Source organism: Drosophila innubila (genome assembly GCF_004354385.1).
Source record: "Drosophila innubila isolate TH190305 chromosome 2R unlocalized genomic scaffold, UK_Dinn_1.0 1_C_2R, whole genome shotgun sequence".
NCBI classification, from domain to species: domain Eukaryota; kingdom Metazoa; phylum Arthropoda; class Insecta; order Diptera; family Drosophilidae; genus Drosophila; species Drosophila innubila.
Genome location: NW_022995374.1, coordinates 23,508,856 through 23,532,349, shown reverse-complemented (window position 1 = coordinate 23,532,349; position 23,494 = coordinate 23,508,856). Strand labels below are relative to the sequence as shown.

The 23,494-nt window shown below is 37.4% G+C and overlaps 2 protein-coding genes across 3 annotated transcripts in view; both read left to right on the top strand.

The window, feature by feature from the left end:
- The window catches only part of LOC117785791 (zinc finger CCCH domain-containing protein 13), a 38,558-nt gene that overhangs the window by 1,764 nt on the left and 13,300 nt on the right, over positions 1-23,494 (top strand). For both annotated transcript variants that reach the window (XM_034624024.1, XM_034624023.1), the window contains exon 2: positions 12,549-12,868. In XM_034624024.1, the coding sequence (XP_034479915.1) occupies positions 12,727-12,868 (142 nt within the window). In that variant the 5' untranslated portion in view covers positions 12,549-12,726. The remainder of the gene's footprint in view (positions 1-12,548; positions 12,869-23,494) is intronic.
- LOC117785792 lies at positions 314-2,018 on the top strand. Its single transcript, XM_034624025.1, has 2 exons — positions 314-1,071; positions 1,173-2,018. The coding sequence occupies exon 1, from the start codon at positions 552-554 to the stop codon at positions 753-755; it is 204 nt and encodes a 67-aa protein (XP_034479916.1). The 5' UTR covers positions 314-551; the 3' UTR covers positions 756-1,071; positions 1,173-2,018.

Sequence of the window (23,494 nt, the reverse complement as noted above, 5' to 3'; positions counted from 1 at the left end):
ATATGGGCGTGATTTTATTAAAGTTTTTGAATATGCATATAATGAGGTGTTCTTTAAACCAAAAGGAAAAGAAGATTCCAAAGATTAATCGATGGTATTTTTCTGATTTCAATGTAATTCCTGAAGTATATATATATGATAAAGTTTGGTCAAAGTATGCGTTACATATTGGCTAACACAATTATGATACCCTCTGTAAGAGTATGTAAATTAGTCTAGTGGAATCGATTTCAGTTCTTAGACTCCAATTTGCATTGCAAATGTGATTGAAAATCTTAGAATTCGTGCAAAAATCCCCATAAATTTGGTGTTTATTTCGATTTGGAATTTTAATTTATGTATTTTCGCTAAATGTGAAATTAAAATTACATATATACATAACTAATTTCGATGCGATTTGATTGTCAGAGCTTTAGAACTTTCAAAAAACAAAGCAGTTAAATATAGACTTAACACTCGAGCATTCTCCATTTGTGCGCCGCTCGAGAAACTTGTTGAAATTATTGAAAAATACCTGCCTGTAAACAATATTTATAAAATAAAAATAGTACATGGAGCCTGCAAAGACTGTGGAGGATCAGAATTCCACTGATTTGGTTGGATGGCGCAGATCTGTCGTATGTTTCTTCAACTTGCCAGCGGTGCAATGTGCCCAGGTCATATTGGTTGTTGTGGGGGATATTTTGGCTCTTTCCAACTTTTATCCTTCGCACTCGATGCATATATCTCGTCCGTTTCTACTATGGCGACGGTAAGAAAGGATCAAGGCAATTAGTATGGACAAATGGAGCGACTATATATTTTTTATTAATGCCAATCTTGGAGGAATGAGAGTGATGAATGGAAGTATATTTTATATTGTCATTTTACGTCTTGAGGGATATTTTTATTCTATTACTCCACTGCTACGGATCGTACACTACACAGGCTGCCACAAATTGTTGCAACACATGAGCATATTCAATATTCTTGCCACAACAGCAGTCACATCTACAGTCGCAGCTTCAGTTCAATGCCAATGCCAAATGACGTCATAAGGCCGTTTCGTAGTGTCCCTGAACTGCATGTAAGGTGAGTCTGTATGTGCACAGATCTCTGTGTGTGTGCGTGTGTGTGTGAGTGTCACTGTGTAGGTGTTTTCGTTCGGCTAAACACCTCGTTTTGCTCCACAGCAGGTCGTTGTTATGTTTTGGGAGTCTGGAGCTGGAAGCTGAAGCCTGTTCCTGTTGCCGTCTTCAAACGCAGCGGCAAATTAACTCGACGCACACACATTTTGTTGCTCATTAAAAATAACTTTCGAAAGTTGCGACTTTTTGGGGCCGTCGACGTCGGCGTCTGGAAATAATCGACAATTTTTTAAAAGGAACCTGTGCAAAGACCGAGAGCCAACAACGGCAGCAGCACAAAAAAAATTGAAAATTCTCAAAAAAAACAAAAAAAAAAACAAGAAAACAACCAAAATGAAGCAGCTTTTTGTTGATGTGGCCAAAAATGGTGTACAGCCTTGCCTTGTATGCAGTCCTACGTCTTGTTTCGTTTTTTATTCCTTGCTTTTTTACTTGCTATATGTTTTTTTGTTATATTTATTTTGGGCAGGCTGCCGTTTTTGGTGTGCATGCGTCAAGGATGATTTGTTTAAATGCATGCAGCATTGCGGCAACAACGACAACAACGACAAATGCTGTGGCTCTCATTTTGACTCATTTAGCACCTTTCGAGTACTCATAACTTACACATAAACAGCCAAATTTTTACTTCCCCGAACTGTGTATATTTTTGTTGAATATTTTGTTTGTAATTGCGAATTGTAAATACATTGTTGCTGTTAAACAAATTGGCATAGCTGACTGGCTTTTAGTGTCTTTTGTTATTTGTCAAAAGAGTTGAATATAGTTGTTAATGAATGCGTGAGTTGACCTTACCTAATCGAACAGGGAGAGCAGGGGGCAACAACATTCACTTTCGCATCGTGCACTTTTAATTGCCCCACGGGGCAACTCAAAAGTCCAAAATCAAAATCCAAAATCAAAATCGAAATAGCCAAAAGTCTTCCAAATGGCGTAATCGCCAGTTGAGTGTTGGTGTGAGTGCGATGTGAGTGTGTGAATATATTCAGTCGGCCTGAAAGCCAACGACTTGTTGACTTATTGTTGATTTAAGCATGTTTGTTGTTTATGGCTTGGGGTAGGGGTAATGGGGTAGGGGGCAACAGCTAACAAATTGGTTAACTTGGTCGCGTTTGATTTGTAAGCCAAATAGGCCACACATAAACACACACACACACTTATAAGTTAGACAGACAATCGCTTGAACTGGCATTGATAACTTTTGTCGAGCGGAAGTTGAGATCGGTCAATTGAACGGTAAACAGCATTTGACACTTCACAAAACATGTGCGGAAGTGAATACTCGTTAAAAGCTCAATTAGGCTTGCGAATCATATTCATAATCGCACATTATCAACCGAGTTCACCTGGCCTCTCTCTGCCATTGCTATTGAGTATCAGATGTCAAGTGTTGCCGTTAACATTGGCAGGTGCAGATTTTGACTGCAATTCGACGCCCTGGGAACGGTCAGCTTCGATTTATTTGGCCAGAGATACACAGGTTATTTGTATACCCTCTAATCTGTTGCTATGAATACACCTTTGATTAATATCAAAGGTTATTAGATGCGAATTTTATAAAATCGTAGTGCCAATAAATTGCAAAGTCAAAATAACTGTGGTAATAAATGCTTTGTCTTTTTTTTTTTTACCAGACAATAAAGTATTTTAATTTGGGAATATATGTTTCGATATTATTTAAAATATGAGCATTAATTCCCCGAAAGATGTTAGTATTAAAATGTAGATTTTTGTCGTTACTTGGAAAAAATTATTTTACAGGAAGAAATTCAATCAATTTGACTACAATTTAATAGATTTGGGTACAGGGTATTAGCACTGTCAGATAGATCATTCTTGATGATTATAACGAACCAATCTCTGTCGCTGGATCGATCTGAAATGAATTTTCGGGGCGTGCATGATGTTAACCGAGAATGCTTTCAATGAAGTCATTAAATTGATGTATTGGCTGATAGTTTTGGGGGCTGAAACTGCTTAGCTTTCATCTCGAGCCAATTATGAATTTCCAAGAACTGCGTCTGGAAACAACTCCAAAGCAAAGCGATGAGATTTGTGTCCAGCCACAAAAATTTCACTGTTCTCTGGCCTACAAAGTGATATTTCTTTTTATTTATCGATCGAAAAGTGTGTGGGCTATCGTGATGTCATTGGGCAACAAACTCGTAATCATCAGGTTTTTTTTTTGGTGACATTGACTGCAGTGAAGACCCAGTCTATTTATGGCAACCTGTAACGATGATGATGATGATGATGACGGCAGTTCACATTGATGGAATGACCGAGCTCTTATCAACAGGCTTTCGTCAGTTTCGCCAATTGCATTTTGAGAGGTGGAGTCCAAAAGTTACATTTGTGACGCTTCTTTCATAATGGGAGGCAATGGGGCCGAACATTGCTTAATGTGCTCAACAGAGAAAAAGAGCAATAAAGAAAATGTTGAAACTGAGTCACCCAATACCCTCCATTTGCCAAACGGCATAAGTTGCCTGCTTTGAATTCAAATTCCAATTCCCAGTCCAAGTACGAATTTAAATTTAAACCTTTGCGGTCAATAACACTTGACGAAACTGTTCGAACTGCATAACAATGAACCGAACCATCTTGGACATATAATATCAGATATAACTTATATATTTGACCCACTGTCATGTCTTTGAATTTGAAATAATAATTTTAATGATATTTCCGCAATGCTGTTAAAATTGAAAGAACACTTAGCCTAACTTTTCAAACTTTTTATCAACAAAGTCATTTATCCATTGAATATGTTTAGGGTCTTATCTTTAAAAAACTCGATGGGGTTATCAATTATTGTAGTAAGATTTTAAAGTTATTATTTTGCCTTTTAATGAATGAAATCACATTGATTGATCTAAGATTTCAGCAAAAAACTGTTTCCAGCTACTTTGAAACATGTGTATAACAAAGAGACCCATCATTCACGTGGGGTCGTTAAAAATATCGATACATGCATAGATGCCACAGTAGTTTTGCCTTTCTATCAATCACATCACATCCAATCAAATGAAATATGGCCGCGTCAGATCTATCAATAATTGGACTGAGATTTGTGCAATAATTTGCATAAATTAGAGGTTAGTCGTAATACGATCGTTGCTACCGCTAGCCCATTTGGCATTAATTACCCGGCAGCGACAGATTTGGAAGGGAAAAAAGTGAAACTCGTGGATCGGTGTGTCTGTCTTATGCAAGGCGGAAGATGGGGCATGCAACGTTGATTATGACTTGTACTTGTACCAGAGACCCAAAGAAGGCAATCGCCTTGCATGCTAGGCGCCCTTTTTCCCACTGCATGTTGCATGTTGCATGTTGGTTGTTGTGTTGTTGCTTGCCACGTTGCACGTTGCAAGTTGCATGAGTGCCAAGTGCCGATTCGTTTTCGCTGCTGACCTTTGGCACCTTCAAGCTAGCTTGCCGGAAATGTTGACAGGCTGGAAGATGCAACCGTAACCGAAATCGAATTCGAAATCGAAACCTGCTCTTCGTGCAACCTCGCGGCGAGGCGCGCTAACTAAATGACTTAGGCAACAAACTTGGCTCATATTTGCCCAGTAATTGCGCACAATTTTCGATTCATTTAATTGATAAATAAAAATACGTTTTCGAAATTCACTGAACCAACAATCAAGGGCCAACTCAGCGTTCGCTTTATTGACGATCATTTCGAGCTTCAACTTTGCCGCTCGATGATCGATCGCTTTTTATACATTTTTTTCTTCCCATTTTTGGCAAACCTAAATTGCATGTACATGTGTGTGTGTGTGTGTGTGTGTGTGTGTGTATATACATATATGTTCGATATGGTGCCTAATTGATTTCCGTGCAGGTTAAAAGTCGCACAGTCGGCAACTGTGACATGGAAAAATGGCACAGCGGTAGACAACACACACTCACACACACACACACACACACACACACACACACACTCAAACTGGAGGCGATAGATACTACTCTCTGGGTTAATTATTGTATTATGAATTCGAAAAAGTGAAATTTGTGTAGTCCACACTGCCCGCTGGGAGCAGCTCAAGTCGAGAGGCTCATTAATCAACCCATTAGCCATCAAAGAAAAAAATTGATTTACATTTCTCATCAAAATACTTACACATTTGCAAGCATTTTAACAACGAAAGTACAATATCGTATCGTCTGCGTTACTTGTGGTAAAAATACGATAAGAAGTTTTAAAGCCAAATCTAGTATCGATTGTTGAACTTATCTACAATTGAAATTGCGCCTAGAGTATCTTAATTTTGATTTTTAATATAAAACTTAAAAAAGTTAATTTATATTTTATATAAATGTATTTTAATTTATGCCATTAATTTAATTATTCCTTTTTTATTATCTACGGAAACCTTTTTTTTGCTTACTTATTTTATTTTATTTTATCTATATATAAATTATTTCTATAGGCAATAGTTGGTCTTATTGATATAAATAAAAAAAGTCAGTCTAATAACTTTTAATTATAGCGGGCACATACATTTCTCATCACTCATTCAATAGATACATAAATTAGTGCACTGTTTCTATACAAGTGACAAGGGGTGTACAAGTACAAGCATCGTCCAAGTATGAAGCGAAGGTAAAGAAATTGCCACAAAGGCGCTAAAGTTGCAATGTAATGCCGCAGAGATTAACCTTCTAACATACATAATAAACTAAATATGTAGTCATAAATAATAAAAGAAGGAAAAAAGATGAAAAAGACAAAAAAAAAACGTGACGCTTCCTAGACGCCGGACTTCAAGATACAGTTTAGTTAGCTAACAAAGCGTGAAAATGACAGCGTGCTCAAGCACAATGCGATCAAGGGGTAAGGGGGAAAGGGGTTGCCGGCGAGGGTGAGCTGAATGGGGGAGGGGAACAGCTGAAGATCTGAGGTTGGGGGCACTGTGACTGATGGCAAGATTGACGGCCGTCCATCAACAGTCCAACAGCAAACAAAACGATGACAAACAATATGCGAACGGATGCGAGATGAACTCAAATGAAACAGTAAATAGTGCTCGACTGTCACATACTCTGTAACCATAACTGAAGTATGCTTTTAGGGCGTATTACCTTAGAATTTAGACTAAACTTCTATGATTTCAGAAAATTTGCTCCAGGCTTATGAAAAATGTATCCTATATTTAGGGGGCATCGCCTTTAAATGTAGAAAAACTTTTATAAGTAAAATCTAGAAAAGTTACTTCTAGATTTTTAGAAAAAAATAACTAAAATTGAGGCCCGGTCGTCATAGGGTTCTTTTTTGGGTTGGTTTTCTATATTTTAGTGTGAAAATCGACTGTCTTAGGGCGATTTTCCGGTAAGATTTTTAAGAGTGTTCTTTTGATATTTATTATCATAGTAACGATATAGACCAAGATGTTGGTAGCTCAATTTAATATCCAACTTTTTTATAAATTCTGTTTAAATTTTATAGAAAAAAATTATTTTAAATTCTCCACTGTTTTTATTTTATTCCTTGTGTACATATAATCATGCGGAAGAGATGACTTTACTTCGTTTAAACAATTATCATTTATTTCTTTGGATTAATAGGGTATAGAGAAAAGGAGCTACATACCCAATATGGTGTTTCTTTATTTTATAGTCTCTCAAACGGAAGGTGATCAAGACGGCATGAGAATGCCTTCTTCAGAATATGCTTGAATACAGGGTATAATGAGCTGGCATTGGTAATACCTATAACTATGCAAGTGTGTGTGGGCGTCGAAACGGATGTGCATTAGAATACTGTAGCAAGAGAGAGAGAGAGAGAGAGAGAGAGAGAGAGAGAGAGAGAGAGTGAGAGAGTGAAAAGATGCTGTGTCATTGTGGTCGCTGCTTCAGAGATGCGTGCACTGAGATATGCAATATGGCTCTAAATGGGAGTAGCAATTACTAATTTCTTTAGTAAAGCTCATGAATCAGGGGAATTTAGTTGTAAAAATCGAAAATGTGTGGACTCTAGTTGGACTGTTGCTGTTGTTGTTGGAACGTCGCGTCGCTGTCTGTGCGCTGTACACAAAGATCGGGTCGAGTGCGCTTGTCCGACCGTCCGTCTGTCCGTCTGTGCGTCTGTCCGTCCGTCTGCATGTCCAAGTGCCTGTCTATGTCTACTGAGAGGTATTGAAGCCCAGTGCGGCATCCACTCACAGATGCCTGAGCATAGATATCGAAATGCAATTAAGTATTTGCCAAGTCGGCAAATGGACGTAGCAACAACAGCAACAGGAACAGCAGCAACAGGAACAGCAGCAGCAACAGCGGCATCAACATCGACAACAGCAGAGCGCCACCAACAAAGCAAAAGGCGGCACGCATGGAAAAATGCGCTCAAGACGGGGCAAAAGTTGTCCACCGGGAGTAGAGTCCAAGTCCAGAGAGTCCAGCGAGTCCAGTGAGTTTGGTCAGCTTCTCGGGACTCGAAGCCGAAGCTTTGCATAACTTTAGCGGCTGCTGTGCGCCTGGGGCTTGGCCATACTTACAAATTGGACTACACCTTCATTTTCACTTCAGCCAAAGGCCGGCTGACTGGTAAGAGACTTGGGAGAGAGACGCAAGACAACTTGAGCTTGGCTTAGACCGACTCAATTTCTGTTTGTTGATTCGTTGCTGCTTTTATTCTCAAACTGAACCCAGAGGTCAACGCTGCTGGCGCTGAGAACACACGCAAAGTGGGCGAACGCGTTGTTTGTTTGCGTTTGCGTTTTGCGTTTGCGTTGCCGCACTTTTGGTTTCACTTGACACGGCTGCCAAGGGGAGTGGAGAATGGGGAGTTGGGTGAGACGGCTGAGATGGCTGAGACTGGGGGTGGGAGGTGGGCACTAGGCCTGAACTGGACTGGCCTGGACTGGGCTGGGCAGTTGCTATCATTATGTTTGTTGATTGTGTTTTCTCTCGCTCTCTGCCCGCCATTCGCAATGTTAAAGTTCAAGTTCAGAATCATTATTGTTCTTTGGAAGTCGTCTTGACATGCGGAGAGCGGCAGAGTGGGAATGAGAACAACTGAAACGATATAAATGTACACGAAAATAAAAACATTGTACTCATTTAAAAAAATGTACATTGTTTTAAAATCGCCGTGGTGCAAAATTATAGCATTTATTTACCATTTGATAATAGTTTTTTTTTTTAATTTTAACTTCACAATAAATAAACCTAATATAAGGAAAATTGTCTTCGTTTTAAAATCGCCATAATAGTAAGAAATATTTTAAATCTTTAGAAATACTTATTTTTAAATTAAAATGTATTACAATAATAATATAATTTTTAGAAATATCATTTCGGAAGTCTTAAAACTTTGTGTTTTTCTATTATACAAATTAGCTGATTAATTTTTATAACTATAATTGCAAAATTATCCCTTGTTAGCTGAAATTTTAATGCCCAAATCTTAGAAAATATGCCCTTAAATATTATTAAACTTCTGGAAGAAATGAAAGAAGAAATTATGTAGAAATCGATTTTTTTTATTTTATATCCTAGTGCTACAAGTTCTAGAAAATAAGTTTAGATTGTTTCAGTTTAGAAGAGCTGCTCTTTATAAAAGTTTTGTTAAACGTCATAAAAATTTTAATACATATTAATAATTTAACTTATTTTATTATTTAAATTTTTCAATTTAAATTTTTAGTTTCATATTTCATGTGAAGGCTGATTAGAGCCTGAGAATAATAAAATAAAAATAAATTTAATTAAAAAGAAATGACACAATTTGTAATGCGTCGTAGGAGACAAAGGAAAGGCAAAGTTCATGGTGAAAAGGATAACTTTTTTCTTAGTGTATATATATTGCGGACCGTAAACATATTAAATATTTCGTTCAGGAACTAAAACTGTCGTCTAAAAGATTTGTGAATTTAAAAAAAGTAGTGCTTAAGTGTTAATTTACACCGTTCTAGGAGATGTATGTATTTGTATGTATATAATTTGTATAATTTAAAATAATTTCTTGCAAAATTGGCTACATACTACCCAATTGTCATTTGGCGAATGCCATTGAAATTAGATGCCAAATTGCATTTGCCAAAGTTTAATTGAACGTGTCTGTCTCTCTCTCTCTGTCTCTCACACACTCTCGCTCTCTATGTGACTCTCTGAATGAGTGAATGTGCATGTGTGTGTTGTCTCCGTTGTGCGGGCAGCAACGAAGCGCTACAAATTTTATGTTTATTACACCTTAATAATGCGTGTTTACAAACAAATCACGTTCATGGCGCAATCAACGCGCAGCAATCGGCATCAGCATCGACAGGGGCAGGAACAGGGACAAGGGACAGAGCAGGGACAGGACAGGGACAGGGCGGGGACAGGGACAGGGGAGGGACAGGGACAGCGGCATCTTGGCCAAGTCATCGACTACACTGAAAAGAAAGATCAACTTCTAAAATCAAGAATTTTTGTCTTAAATATTTTGTTATTAAAATAAGAACATTTTAAAACCATACATTTAGTGCAAAGAATATTAATCTAAAAAATCAAAGTTCTTAATACAAGAACAAAAATCTTAAATTGTTAGGAAAGTATAAAGATGTACTATTTCCTTTAAATTGAATAGTGGCCTCGTGGCGCTCTGGTTTGAGAAACCGCTTCAGTTGTGAAGCAGTGGGCGATGGTTCGAATCCGACTCGTAACAAATTAAAATAACATTTTTAAAACTACCTAGACAAAATAAAATGTATATAAATCACAATTTAAAAAAAATATATAAATTTAAAAATTATTTTTATTTTTATATTTTTTATTTCAAATTTAAGAACATTTATTCTTAAAATAAGAACTTGGTCTTTTTTAAAATGTTCTCAAAACCAATATGTGTTTTCTTAATCTAAGAATTTTATGTTCTCGACGCATTTTTTAGAATAAAAATTCTTAGTTATGTGATCAAAATCTTAATATTAAAACATTTTTTTAGCAGTGTAGGTGGGGAAAGATAGAACCTTTTGGACCTCAAGTTGTGTCCATGCTGACTAGTCAGCTTCCCATCAACGTCAGTCGCTGGTGCAGAGCGCACGCATGCGCACTCAAATTATATGGTAAAGGATTTTTATTGGCAGCTCGCAGCGCTTTCCCCTTTTCCCTTTACCCACCCCTCCTCTCAACAGATATACTGGCCAAGGCTGAGACGCCGTCGCCATTGATGTCTAGTCGGACAATTGCCTCTTACTGTCTACGTGCATGTGTGTGTGTTAGTGAGTGTGTGTGTGTGTGCTTGTTAGAGTGAAAAGCTGTCCTGACTGTAAGTAAGCCAGTAAGTGAATGAGCAGCAGGGGCAATGGGGCAAAACGCGGTCTCTGGAACTCTGCCGTGCTAAAGTTGGACTTGGACCTAGACTCGAACTCGGACTCGGACTCGGTCTCTTGACTCTGTCCAGGTGCCATAATGGGCATGCATTTTCTAGACATTACAGCGCGCTCCTGCGGTTTGGGTGGGTGCGTGTCTGAAGCAGCAGCAGCAACAACAACAACAACAACAACAGCAGCAGCAGCAGCAGCAGCAACAGTGGGGCACAACTAAGACACTGTGTGGTTGCTGCAACTCTGCTTAAGTGGATACTCGTTGGATGCGCCTGCTTAGCGCACTTGTATGTGTGTGTGCGTGTGTCTGTGTGTGCCTGTGTGTGTGTATGCAGCATATCCTCGAGGCAGCATGCATTGTTTGTGTACTCGTATTCAAATATGAATACTTACATTATCGCGTTTGCTTAATCGCAATCAACAATTTAAATACCCTGTGCCAAGGGTAACATAGGTTTGTATAAAAATATGCAGAAGTAGGCGTGGCAGATCCCCTACAATTTATATATTTATGATCAACATTAAATGTCGAGTCGATATAACCAAGTCTTTATGAACAAACCTATCACAAAAATGTTAAGAGCTAGAAACACCAAATTGAATATGTAGACTTCTTAGATGTATCTGAAGTCAGATCAAATTTATTTCAATATCTAAAAAACTATTGTACGAGTATATGCTATCGGGAGAAAGGAAGAAAAGCTTGCATAATTTTTGTGTGTTTGTGATTGTGTTTATATATTTATTTATACACAGAAAAAATAAATCGTTTTAAAATTAATATTTACAATTTTTGACTTGGAGATGTATACTATTTTTTATATTCAGGATATTATTGTAAAATTATGCTGATAATATGGCAACAACTCAACATTAAAAGAATCAAGGAAGCCTTAAATATTTGATGTAACTAAAAAAATTTTACTTCTGACGTCTTCTTGATTTTATTCCGGATTTTTTTTTGCTGTGTATTTTGTTGTGGGTACCCAAGGACCTGTGTGCATAGTATCTCTTAGTCGTGCTATTTCTACTTAAGCTTTCTTACTTGTTTTTTTTGTTATTTATTTTTGCTGCAGGACACACCCAAATGTAGTTTGAGGAGAGAAGCAGCAGAGGAGGAGGAGAAGAATTAGGAGAAGTGGCTGGTGTAGCATAGCTGATGTGGAGTTAGTTCTTTCGACATTCGCTTTGTATTGGCATTCGCTCCACTCACTCACTCACTAACTCACAAAAAAAAGAATGAAATAAATACTCACACATTCATTCGCATGCCCAATTCGAATTCGTTCGCATGTGACAATGGCAAAAGGCGAATTAAATCGCGTATGCAGACAAACACCCTCATATTGTCTATGTGGTTGTTGTTGTTGCTGGTGTTGTTGCTGGTGTTGTTGTCTTCGTTGTTGCTTAAGTTAACGAGCATAACGCAAAACAAACTTGATTCGCTCTGCCCACTTCATGCTTCCCCTGCACCTTCCTCAACCTCTGTCTAACCCTCTCCTGAAATGATTTCCAAGTTGGATTCAGATTGAGATTGAGATTTGGATTTGAATTCAGATTCAGAGTCATTGGCTTTTTATTAATTGGCAATTATTCTTTTCCCTGCCGCTTGCTTACTTTGTTGTTGCTGTTTTTGTTGTTATTTTTGTCTTTCGTTTCTAATTTCTTATGTTTTATTGCGTTGTCGGCAAATGAAATTACGCGCGGCATACAAAACTCTTTTGTATATTTTTTTTGCTTGAAAGGAAACACAACAAATGTATCTTTATCTCTGGCTGATGGGATGAGCTAAATTTGAAACTTTGATTTAATTTTAATAACACTTTCGCTGGCATGTGAAGTAGCCATTAATAAAGCGCAAGTAAAAAGCAACAGATGCTTTACTTAACTTAGTTAATCCAATAAACTTTAACCAAAAAAATTAACGAGGTCGCGTCTAATCAGGTGAAAAGTCTAACAAACGACTCAAACACAACAACAAAATAATAATAATAATAATAATAATTCTGATAAATAAAAAACAACATAATAAATAATACAAAACAATTGCAAATAGCAAGTGATTTGACTTTGAGCCTTGTTTTTATTTTATTTCGAATTGCAGTTCAACTCACTTGACAACCCAAAAAAATTCAAAAATTTATAAAGGTTTACCTTAGGTTTATTCGACTGAACAAAATGCCAGAAACTGCAGCTTAATCATTTTCCCAAGTCAAGTGAAAATAAGCGAAAAGCGAACAACAATATCATACAACATCCAAACAGCAACAACAACAGCTTCGATGCCCGTCAAAATGCCACCGCAACCACAGCATTTGCCAGGAGCAACACCAACAGCAACAGCAACAACAACAGCAACATCGGCAACAGCTAATGGTGGACCACGTGTCAGCTTCAATCGAGATGTTCATGTGAAGCGAATAGGTCAGTGTGTTGTGCTAAGGAATATAACCTCAAAATAACCACAACACACACTCACACACATCTATACACACACTCGTACTTACACACTTATACCGTCATAAAAAGCTTGGAAATGAGATTTTTAACAGATGTTAGAATCGTCTTTTGAAATAATAATCGAATTTTACTAAGCAATTCAATCTATTACTTGTACAAAAAAAAATTATTTTATAAAATTAAAATAAACCAGGGACTATAATCATTATAAGTTTAATTATAAATATCAGCACATTTTCATTATTTTTGATTTTATTTTATATTTATATTTTGCTAATGATAATGAGCAAAAAAATAAAACTCAAGAAATAATTAATATTATTGAACAAAAAAATAATACTCATAAAATAATGATTATATCTAGAGTTTTATTTTTTTGCTAAAAAATAATCATTATTTTATGAGTAAAATAATAAAACTCATAAATTTTAAGATCATGCTGAAATTGCATAGATTAACCTTCTTTTAAGGATACTAGAAGTTAATGATTTTTTCAAATAAAAAAAAAAGAATCATAAATTACCGTCACTAAAACAAACACTTTCATAAGAAAGTATTTTACTGAAAAATGTTGCAAACTTGTCCAAAGACCTAAAAAATCAACTCTACTTTTTAATTTAATTCATTTAAATTCAGTGTAATAAACAGCTGTGTTTAAACTTAGATTATATTGTGAGTTTATCAGAATATGCTAGATAAGTTATATTAATATGCAGAAAGAGAAATAAACTTTATCCCATCGAAGCTTTAATACACTTTCCTCTGCCTAGTAAGTGCACATCATGTTGTACATACAAATACACACATACCTATGCATACGCTAATTTTGGTCAATCAATGTCGCTAACATCCCACGCTGCCCCTCCACATGATCAACGAAATTACTACATAATTCAACTAACTAATTAACTGGGCAGTCGCTGTCACAAGCGATTGTTCGACTGTTCGACTGTTGTGTTCTAAGATGGTCAGAGATCTTGGCAAGCGAATCACCTTCGTGTTGTTTCCAAAATGGTCGTGTTGCCCCGAAGGCAGCTGCACAAGCACAAGCACAGCAAATGTCATTGGGCTGCACTGAAAGAAAGAACTACATTCGAACTGAACATCTGTACCAATAAATCTCCTTTCTCTCCTCTCTCTCTCTCTCTTTCTCCTTATCTGTCTCATTCAAATGTTTCAATTTTATCTAAATCATTACTAAAGCACTATAATATTTTAGTAACCAACGGAGCTTTCTTATTTAATTACTATTAATGCTGATTTTATTTCATGAACAATTGAAAATCTTAATAGCCAGTTTCGTACATGAGCTTTAATACAAATAAATGGATTATACACGTACTGTTCATGAACAAGTAAATAAATTTTCACTTAATGTGCCAAGCAATAGTTAAACTATTTTATCTAATTGAACTGCAGATCTCAATTCTAATAATGATTTATAAAAAAGACAGCACATTTTCTTTATAATCTGGGAATTTTTATTTATATTCGTGTATTTTATATATTGGTCTAATATATTTATGAAATCTAAGACATGTTATTGATGTATCTTTTTTCTAAGTGCATTGTTGAATTGCATAATTCTTTGCAATATTTTGACGAGTGTCTGATTTGATATATTGATTATATGCTAGTGAGTTGCCAATTTGCGATTCTTCACATATGTTCACACATATTTATTTATTTATATTTCTATATATATTATTATAAGTATAAACAGAGCGAGTGAGAAGTGGGCGAGTAAGCCAGAACGAATGCCAAAAGCAATGCTCGTAACAATGCCGCCTCAACAATAAAATGTAGTTTACCTTGAGAGCTTCAGAGCACACACACTCACACACACTGACACACACTGACACACACGCACGTATAGCATACACAGAAAAATAACTATTTTAAATAAGTAGATATATTTTATAAGGCATTACAAGCTCTAAAGTAGAGACAACACGGCCACACTCTCTGTTTGCTGCGTCTGTCTGTTAAAAACTAAAGTATCACTTTGCACATCAGTCGAAGAGGTGGCTAGAAGAGGAAGAGCATCTAGGAAGGGATAGGTAAGGGAGGGAGGATGGTGGGGTTAATGGGGAAACCGAGGCAGAGGCAAAAACTCATCAGTGGCACTCGCATTAAATGTGTATGCCAAGTTGTGACTGAGACTGCGACTGCGACTGTGGCTGCTGTTTCTGTTGCAGCTGTCTGTTTGTCTCCAGAGTCGACTACATTATTATTGTTATGATTATGTCTGGCAGCAGCGACAGCATAAGCCACAACAGCAATAACAACAACAACAGGAACAACAATACTCGTAACAGCCGCAGCAAGAAGAGAAACAATCGCCAGTCACAGCGACCGCATTTAATTGCAGGGCAATGCGATTTATTCCAAAGTCGGAATGGAATTTATGGCGACTGTCTGAAATGAAGAAATTAAAAATTGATTATGACAAAAGCGGCACAAATGTAAATTATTTAGCTGCCTTTAATAGATGCGTCTGTGTATGCTGAACTCTCTGAGCCTTTGCCTCAGTTGGCTCTTCTCTTCTCCTCTTTCTCCCATCATCATTGCCTCTGACCATATGCATACGCTGAACAGCAGCGTGTTTAGTAATTGGCATGCCACGTTCGTTGCCTGAGTCTTTTGTTTTTGGGCGACTTGAATTTCCTTATGGCATGGCAAGTTCTCGACTCAGCAGTTTACATTGATCTCAACTGCACTCCAATATGGATTCTAGTTCTAATTTTGCTTGTAATTAACGTTAACTATTGCTCAAATTAAGTGACAGATTGTGGATTGCTCGAATTTGTCTTTTTCGGCCTTGTTACATGCTCTATCTATACTTGGTTAATTAGTAATTACCATAACAACTTAATAAAAGTGCTGAAAATCTTTTAAAATACAAAATTCACTTTTGATATCTAAATTTTTATAACTATAACAAAATTTAAGAAGTTCAAGAATGATTCGAAGTTAACATTTAATTTTTTTACAAGTTCTATTTTTTCTTTAAATTTAAACTAATCTCTATATATCTTTGTTAATAGACGTTTTTAAATACATTTGACGGAATATTTCTTAACAAAATCTGCAAAAATTTCAACCAAACTTAAAAAAATGGCGAGCAAAATGGTTTTATTCATTTGGTCTATTTTTAAAGCTTTTAAGTTTCATTAAGTTACGAAAATAAGTTTAATGTTTCAAAGTCCTATCTTAAAACGGCCAAGGCGCCATCGTTTAAAGTTTAACGATCGTGTATATATTAATAAATTATATTAATATATTTAGTATAATAATGCTTTAAATGACTTTGTTGCTCACATGCAAATTAAGGCAATTATGTGAGAAAAAATGATGATTTAATTTTTACTCAAGATGCGCCACACATCAAATGCTCACACATAAAGTGTGTGTATGTAATTACAAAGAAAATGATTCCACTGTGGGCCAAAAACACTTTTCATTTGAGTGGTTCTGTACAAAACGACTAATTTCAGCAAATTTTCTTAGTTTGTACGAATAAAACGTTCTTGATGATCTTACGAATGCGAGAATATGATTTTGAGTGCTAGTGTGAATATGAATATGAGTATGAGTTTAAATCAGTGTATGTGAATATTTCGCCAGGCAACCTTGCGAAGCGACAAATTTGGCTAAAACGAGTTACGCTGTAATAAAACTCAGCTGTAAGGCTGCCAGCTGGCATTTGTAGTAGCTGTTGCTGTTTTTCTCGTTGTGGTAGTGGTTATCGTAGTTGTAGTTGTTGTTGTTGTAGCTATTTAGGCGGTCGTCTTCGTGATGCACTTGCAGATTGGAAGGCGGACAAGTGTAGACAGACAAGAGAGCAATACGAGATTGGCAGCAGCTGTTTATACTTGCACAGTAGTCACTGGCTTATGAGAATATTTTGGATTGTAGAGTTACAGTATGATTCGCTTATAGGAAATACAAAACATTATGCAATCAAATCTGTTTAATTTGATTTTAAGTACTTTTGTATATATGAGGGACGACTGTATTGGACTTTAATTTCAATCTACAGCCATTAATTGACGCACAGCTGTAGCTGTCTCTATATATAGACCCATTCTGGGTCTTGATGACATAATTCACATAATTTATGTTTGAGTTAAGAGAACGTATCTCAAGTCGAGTTCAAGAGAGTCTACCAAGCTAATGCGACTCTTTAATTGTGGTTTAAATGTGATGCTACTGCTACAGTTAACCGACAACCATCTGTGATTGCGTAATACATACGATACGTAGTCGTATATGCAATTTGCACTTTAATACATCTCCGAGTACAACGTAAGTAAATGAACAACTTTTTGCTCCGTTTGCTACTGTGTTTAAATTGTATCTTTAAAGCATAATACGTATTTTAATGAGCTCATATATGTTTTAATTAATTATTTTAATTGTTTGACAGAAGAAAAGAGCATAAGCATCATTATGAAATTGCCATGGCGTTTCCGACTCGTGCATTTTTTGCACCGTTCGCTTGCTGTGATTTTTAATTTGTGGCTAGCTTTGAATTTGATTAGCTTTTTAAGTGGCCGTGCATACCCTACGTCAATAAGCTGTACAAAAATGGGTATGTCCAACTATGAGAAACGTGTGATTTCGCGTAGTAAGAAGAGTAAAAAGTTGATAAGTTTACATAAAATTTTGACTATAGAAAGAACAGTTACTCACCGTAAAGTTATCTTAAATGTGTTTTTAAGTTCCTAAAGAATGAATCGCAATAAAATTGTACCAGTGGAATCAAAAAAAAAAAAAAAAAAAAAGAAAGAACAGTATTTTCATATAAATGTTTCAAACTATGGCACATTTTTCAATTTTTTTAATTTTCAATTTTTAGTGTACACTGTACAATAAATAAATATATAAGTATAAAAAATAATAATAATATTTAAAATTGACCTTAGTTTTAAATATGTTTCTATGTGCTAACGAGGAACTCCAGTTCAAATTTAAATTGATATTTAATAATCATCAAGAAACTAATCATATTTATTAATGAACATAAGCCTTTGTAGGTTTAAATTCAATACAGGGTATTTTATAGACGAACATTCATTGCGTTTACCTACATATTTGCTGGTGATGGCTTTGTTTGTGCTCCTCCTACTACGCAATTTTCACATGGAATTGCCTTGCTCGAATTTGTCAAACTTGATTATTGTAGTTGGAACCGCGCAGCAGGGCGGTGGAATGGGGGAGGGGCAAGGCGGGGCATGGCGGGGGGACGACAACGACGATGATCTTTGGGGCTGCCCGCGCACGCCATCGCCACCATTAAAATGCCATTTATGTTTTTGCTTTTTATTTGTTCATAACTTTATAATTTGCATATTCTGTTTTATAGAGTCGACAACAAAAACAAAAACAACAACAACAAAAACTGTCAGTCAGGCCAAAAGAAACTTAATTAATAAGTAAGTCTCATTTTTGGCATCGCCTGCCCACCATTTCGCACTATTTTGCTTTTGTGACATTGGCGTAGGCAGCAAGCAACTTGCAATCCCCCTTTCCTCTCTCCCTTCCTCGCCCTCTCTCTGCCACCTGCCTTGTAACTGGCCGCTGCTCATTTTGCGCCGTTGTTGGCCAAGTCTCAGTCAGGTTCTTAGCCTGCTTGGCATTGGGTGTTGCTGTCGCGGTCGCCAGTTATTAAATGTGTGTGTTTTTCAAGTGTGTTTAACAACGGTGGAACGGGAAGTGTAGAGAGTGCGGTGGTGCGGGCAAATGGCAAATGGAGTTGTCGATCAGTTCAGTTTTTTGGCTAAATCAAGCAACTCGAAAATTCTCCCTCTTCTTGTTCTTCGTGGTTAACTCCGGACGCCACTTAGCCTGAATCTCGCATTGAATTGCAAAGATTGCGTCATTTGTTTATTGAAAATGTATATTGAAATGAGTCTGAGATTATTTTTAGCGAACTTTTTGGCACTCGGCTTGCCGTCTAAAGACTGTGTGTCTTTTGTGTGTTCGTTTCGCTAACAGTTGTTGTTGTTGTTGTTGTTATCGTTGTTGTTGTTGCTTGCTCTCACTTAATGTGATGTTGACAGCTGCTGCTGTGTGCAAAAACAAGTTTGTCGCTTAAGTCTTTCGTTAATGCCCGACTAGCGCGAATGAACCGCGTCCATTCTTTAGCGAAAGTTTCTATTTGTATTTGTTTTGAAAGTCATTCGAGATCAGCTAAATACACCAACAATAAACCGAAACAACAACAACAACAACAACAGCAACAACTCATGTGCATAGCAGCTATTTTAATTGGAGCCAGCGAGTAGCACGATTTGTTTGAGGCGGCAACAGGATCGAACAGGCAGGCACATGTCAATACAGTTCGCTTATTTACATACTTGTCACATTCGAGAACTTGGCTGGCTGCCTGGTTGGCTGCTTGGCATTTGCCTTCAAGGACGCGACGCGCTGCGGCATGGCTTTTGATGTGATTAGGAGGCTGGCAGCCAAGGCAGCCAAGGCAAGCCTGGGAATCCTCTCTCCTCTCTCCTCTCTGTGGAAATGCTCTGGTCAGCGATAAGCGCACAAGGGCATTCAATTATTTCAATTCTGGAATGAGTGCGCGGTCGTTTAGCATTGGAATTGCTGCACTGGGACCCGCCTAGATAAAGCTAAAGCCTTCGCCAGGCCCAGTCTTCGTCTCAGTCTCCGTCTCAGTCTCCGTCTCACTCTTCAGGCCCAGGCCCAGACTTAAGACCTGGCCCAGGCCAGGCTAGGCCCGATGAAATCGAAAGTGCGCAGGTTAATTGAAATGCCCCAAAGGCGCGCCGCACTGCCGCTCTGTGGCATGCCACAGTCGAACGGCCATGAGCCTCAAGATCTTTGGCACTGGCATGCCACTGCCCATTTGCCTTTCGCGTCTTCGTCTCGTGCCCCCTGTCGGTTCATTAGCGCTCCCCACTTGAACTTAGACCAGTAGTGGTCACACAATGCGGGTGCTCAGGAAACGGAGGGTGTTGGAGGTGCCAGAGGAGGGAACGCGACAGCCCTAATAGCCAGTTATCTCGACACTTGACAGCTTGTGGGCGCGATTGATATGAATCATGTTCAGCCTTGCGGTTGCTCTTAATGTTGCATCCACATGCCATCTTTGGGTAATCTAAAACAGACGCCAGTGAAAGTCGATTCCGATTCTGTCAGAAGTATCACTAAACCAACAAAACAGCCGCAGTCATGTCAATGTTGTGGCCTGCCACTACAGTCAAAATAATGTGCACAATAAAATAATGAGTAGCATTTGCGTTTCTGCAGTTTTGTTAAGCTTATACACTCCTCATCACTTGAATAAAACACCCCCTATGTGGGTTTTCGATCGGTGACTGCTCCCAAACCATTCATATATATTATTTATGAATGGTTTTTCTTGAAATTAAAAATCATATATTTGCTGTATTTTACCCAAAAGTTAATTAAATTAAAAAATATTCTTAACCAACACAGGCTGCATTTCGGGTCTCGAATACTGCATTAAATTGTTTAGTGAACTTCGAATTTTTTGAATATTAACATAACTTAATTATAGGATAGATGGTTCAATTTAAATTGATTGATTTGCGCTTCATTTAAAAATCAAAACCACTATTTTTGTTTTATTTTACTTGAACTAGTATATGCGTTTAATTCCAATATACTTTAAAACAAATTCTAGATACAATTGACGGTAATGGAACATAAATTTCTGACTATTCTTAATTACATGGCAGGCTGAAAATCAAACCTAGCAGTTTTTAAAACGAAAAGTTTAAAAAATGTGACCATTGAGCACCTGGCCACCAAAACAACTGCTAAATTTTTTATTTGATAGACATAATTCAATTCAAATTACTAGTTTTGAAAATACTTATCTATTTATGTATATAAAACTATTTGTCCTGACTGACTGACTGATTGACTGACTAATTAATATTCGTGGAGCCCAAAAAAAATCAAATTAGAAAAAATTTGAAATTTTGTAATATATTTTTTTTAAAACTGTTTAGCTTCAAAAATATTTTTTGTGTTTCTGAATTTACATAACTGTATATAGATCTTCTATTTTAGCATATTTGTCCTAGGTCATGTTTTTTAATATCAACATTATATTGAAGGGATAAAGTTTATAAGAACCAACACAATATATTGATTTATTTATACTATACTACCGTCTGTATGCCCTATAAAAATAAACCAAAAAGAACCGGAACAGGCGCCCAAGTTGTGGCAACTTGTAGCAAGTTGCCAAGCTGTTGCGTTCGGGACCAGTTTGCAATTTGGTGAAGGCTGAAAAATTGGATCAGATGCCTTATCGCAATGCCGCAATGCGCCGAAAGTTTTTCTTTTTCTGTTTTAATGTTGTTGTTGCATTTCGCACAACGGCAATTCCCGTAGGCACTTTTTATGCTCATTGAAAGTCGGAGTCGGAGACGGAGTCATTGGGGAAGCGATTCGGAGTCATTCGGCATGGGCATACAAATCATAGAGCCCGTTGGCCATGGTACGAATTCATTAAGTGGATCGATGATTAAATTAATGAATGGCTTTCAGCGCCTTTTGCGTGGTGTTGTTGTTCTTGTTGTTGTTGTTGTTGTTTTTCGGTCTCTCAACAAGCTATGCGCAATCAATCATAGCTGCACTCGTAGAAACCAAAGTAGAGTCAGAGTCAGATCATTGTTAAGATCGCTGAGAATGTGGCAAGGCAGAGGCAGAGGCATTTACTGTTATGCTTGACATTGACTTTAGTTTCACTCGCTGCCGCGTGGCAGGCGGCAACAACTGTCGCTTAGTTGCAATTTATGTTTTCCTGTTGCCTAAAAGCAGCCACCACCTCAAGCTAAACAACAACAGCAACATCAACAACACAATGTGATGGGCTTCACGAGTAACCACAACCTCGCATGTCGACTGACAGCCGCAGCAACCTATCAAACCACATACACACACACATACATACAGGTGTGTGCGTATGTGGTGCATGCATGTCTGTGTGTGTGGTGCATAGCCACAATTTACCTTGACACATTTAGCTTGACAGTTGATCGCATCTCATCATTTTGGCAAGTTGCGATCTCTGTTCGCAGTTCGCAAGAGTTAAACAGGTAACCACTCAATGGAATTGTGGTTTGCTCTTTCTTGAGCGCTTTATTAACATTTACCAGCATTTCCACTGATTTTTATCCAAAGCTTAAGTATTAAATGAGTTGTTTAAGAGACTCACTAAACTCACTTAATGATTGTATCAGCACTAAGAAAACAAAAGACTGGTTGAACATAACTAAATTAGGAGTGAATTATTAATGGTTGTGAAATATATCAGAAGATTCTACTTGTCAAGGTTAATCTTAATAAATTGGAAAAATAGAATGGGATCTCTTAATTTTTAAGCCTAATCTTCGTGAGTCAGACATGATATCAACTAGCTTTCGCTGAGTATTCAGATAGTTATTTGGGGCAATCAGGCAACTTAAGCAGCAACTTACAACTGTTTCGAATAATATTCATGAATGTATTTCGTTCTGTCTTTAGCAATACGCAAACTTGCCGCATGAATGGTGTTTGTTTTAATGGTTTGTGATTGCTATTTGACACCTGCCACGCCCAGCTTGTCATTATTCATTCTATTCAAATTAGAAATCTGGAATTAGTCACAGTTTCGATAACTTTCTCAGTTTAAAGAGCTGCAGCTGTAGTTGAAATTCCAGTTGTCAGTAGATGTTGTCTATGTGCCACAGTCAAGGTCAGTGCAATTTCCTTGCATGTAAAACAAATGACTTAGGCAACAAACTTGCCCGAGAATGTATGTTCAAGTGTATTTGTAGCATGTTCTATCGCTTAACAAGTGCTGAGTGTCAAGATGCGTAATCTCATGCGTACTGTGTTGTGATTGCTCCCGTTCGGGGCGCGCTAGTTGAGTTGATGAGCCGCCAAGAGGCACACAGAAACAACAACAACAAGAACGACAAAAACAAAATAGGAAAAAAAGAAGAAATAGAGAGTTAAAAAAGCTATCAAAGAACACGCACGTTTTAGCTGCTGTTGTTGTTGCTGTTGCTGCTTGGTGTTGGTCAGCAATCTTGTTTTGTTCATGATGATCGCTTTTGTTGTTGCTGCTGCTTAAGATAGCGCGGCACGTTTTTTGTTTTCGGGGTATTAAATAATAATGATTATGAACAAGTGAGGAAGTGGAAGAAGAATCTTTACGATCATCGAATAGATGCCCGGCCAGACCAGGCAGTCAAGTAGTTGCCACGTTCTTCCTCTTGGCCAAGAGTCTCTTCAATGGCCATTAGCGCTTACAGCGCCCGATTACAGACTACACGGTTCCATAGAAGCGAGACGTGGGCTAATGCCAAATCCATTGTGAGTAGCACAATGATGCAGCATCGGACCTGGTTCAGCATCCAGCTGCCTTATTTAGCAGGCAGCTGTTGCCAATTCACACTTTGAATTTCTGTCTTGTGGCAAAGTTATTACATCATCGTTGGGTCAAGCGGGCGATGATGGCAAATGTGCTAATTGTCGTTACATGAATGCGAGCTAGTTCTGCTTTTAAATAATCTCACTTATTACGTTTTATTCTTGTTTCAGCTA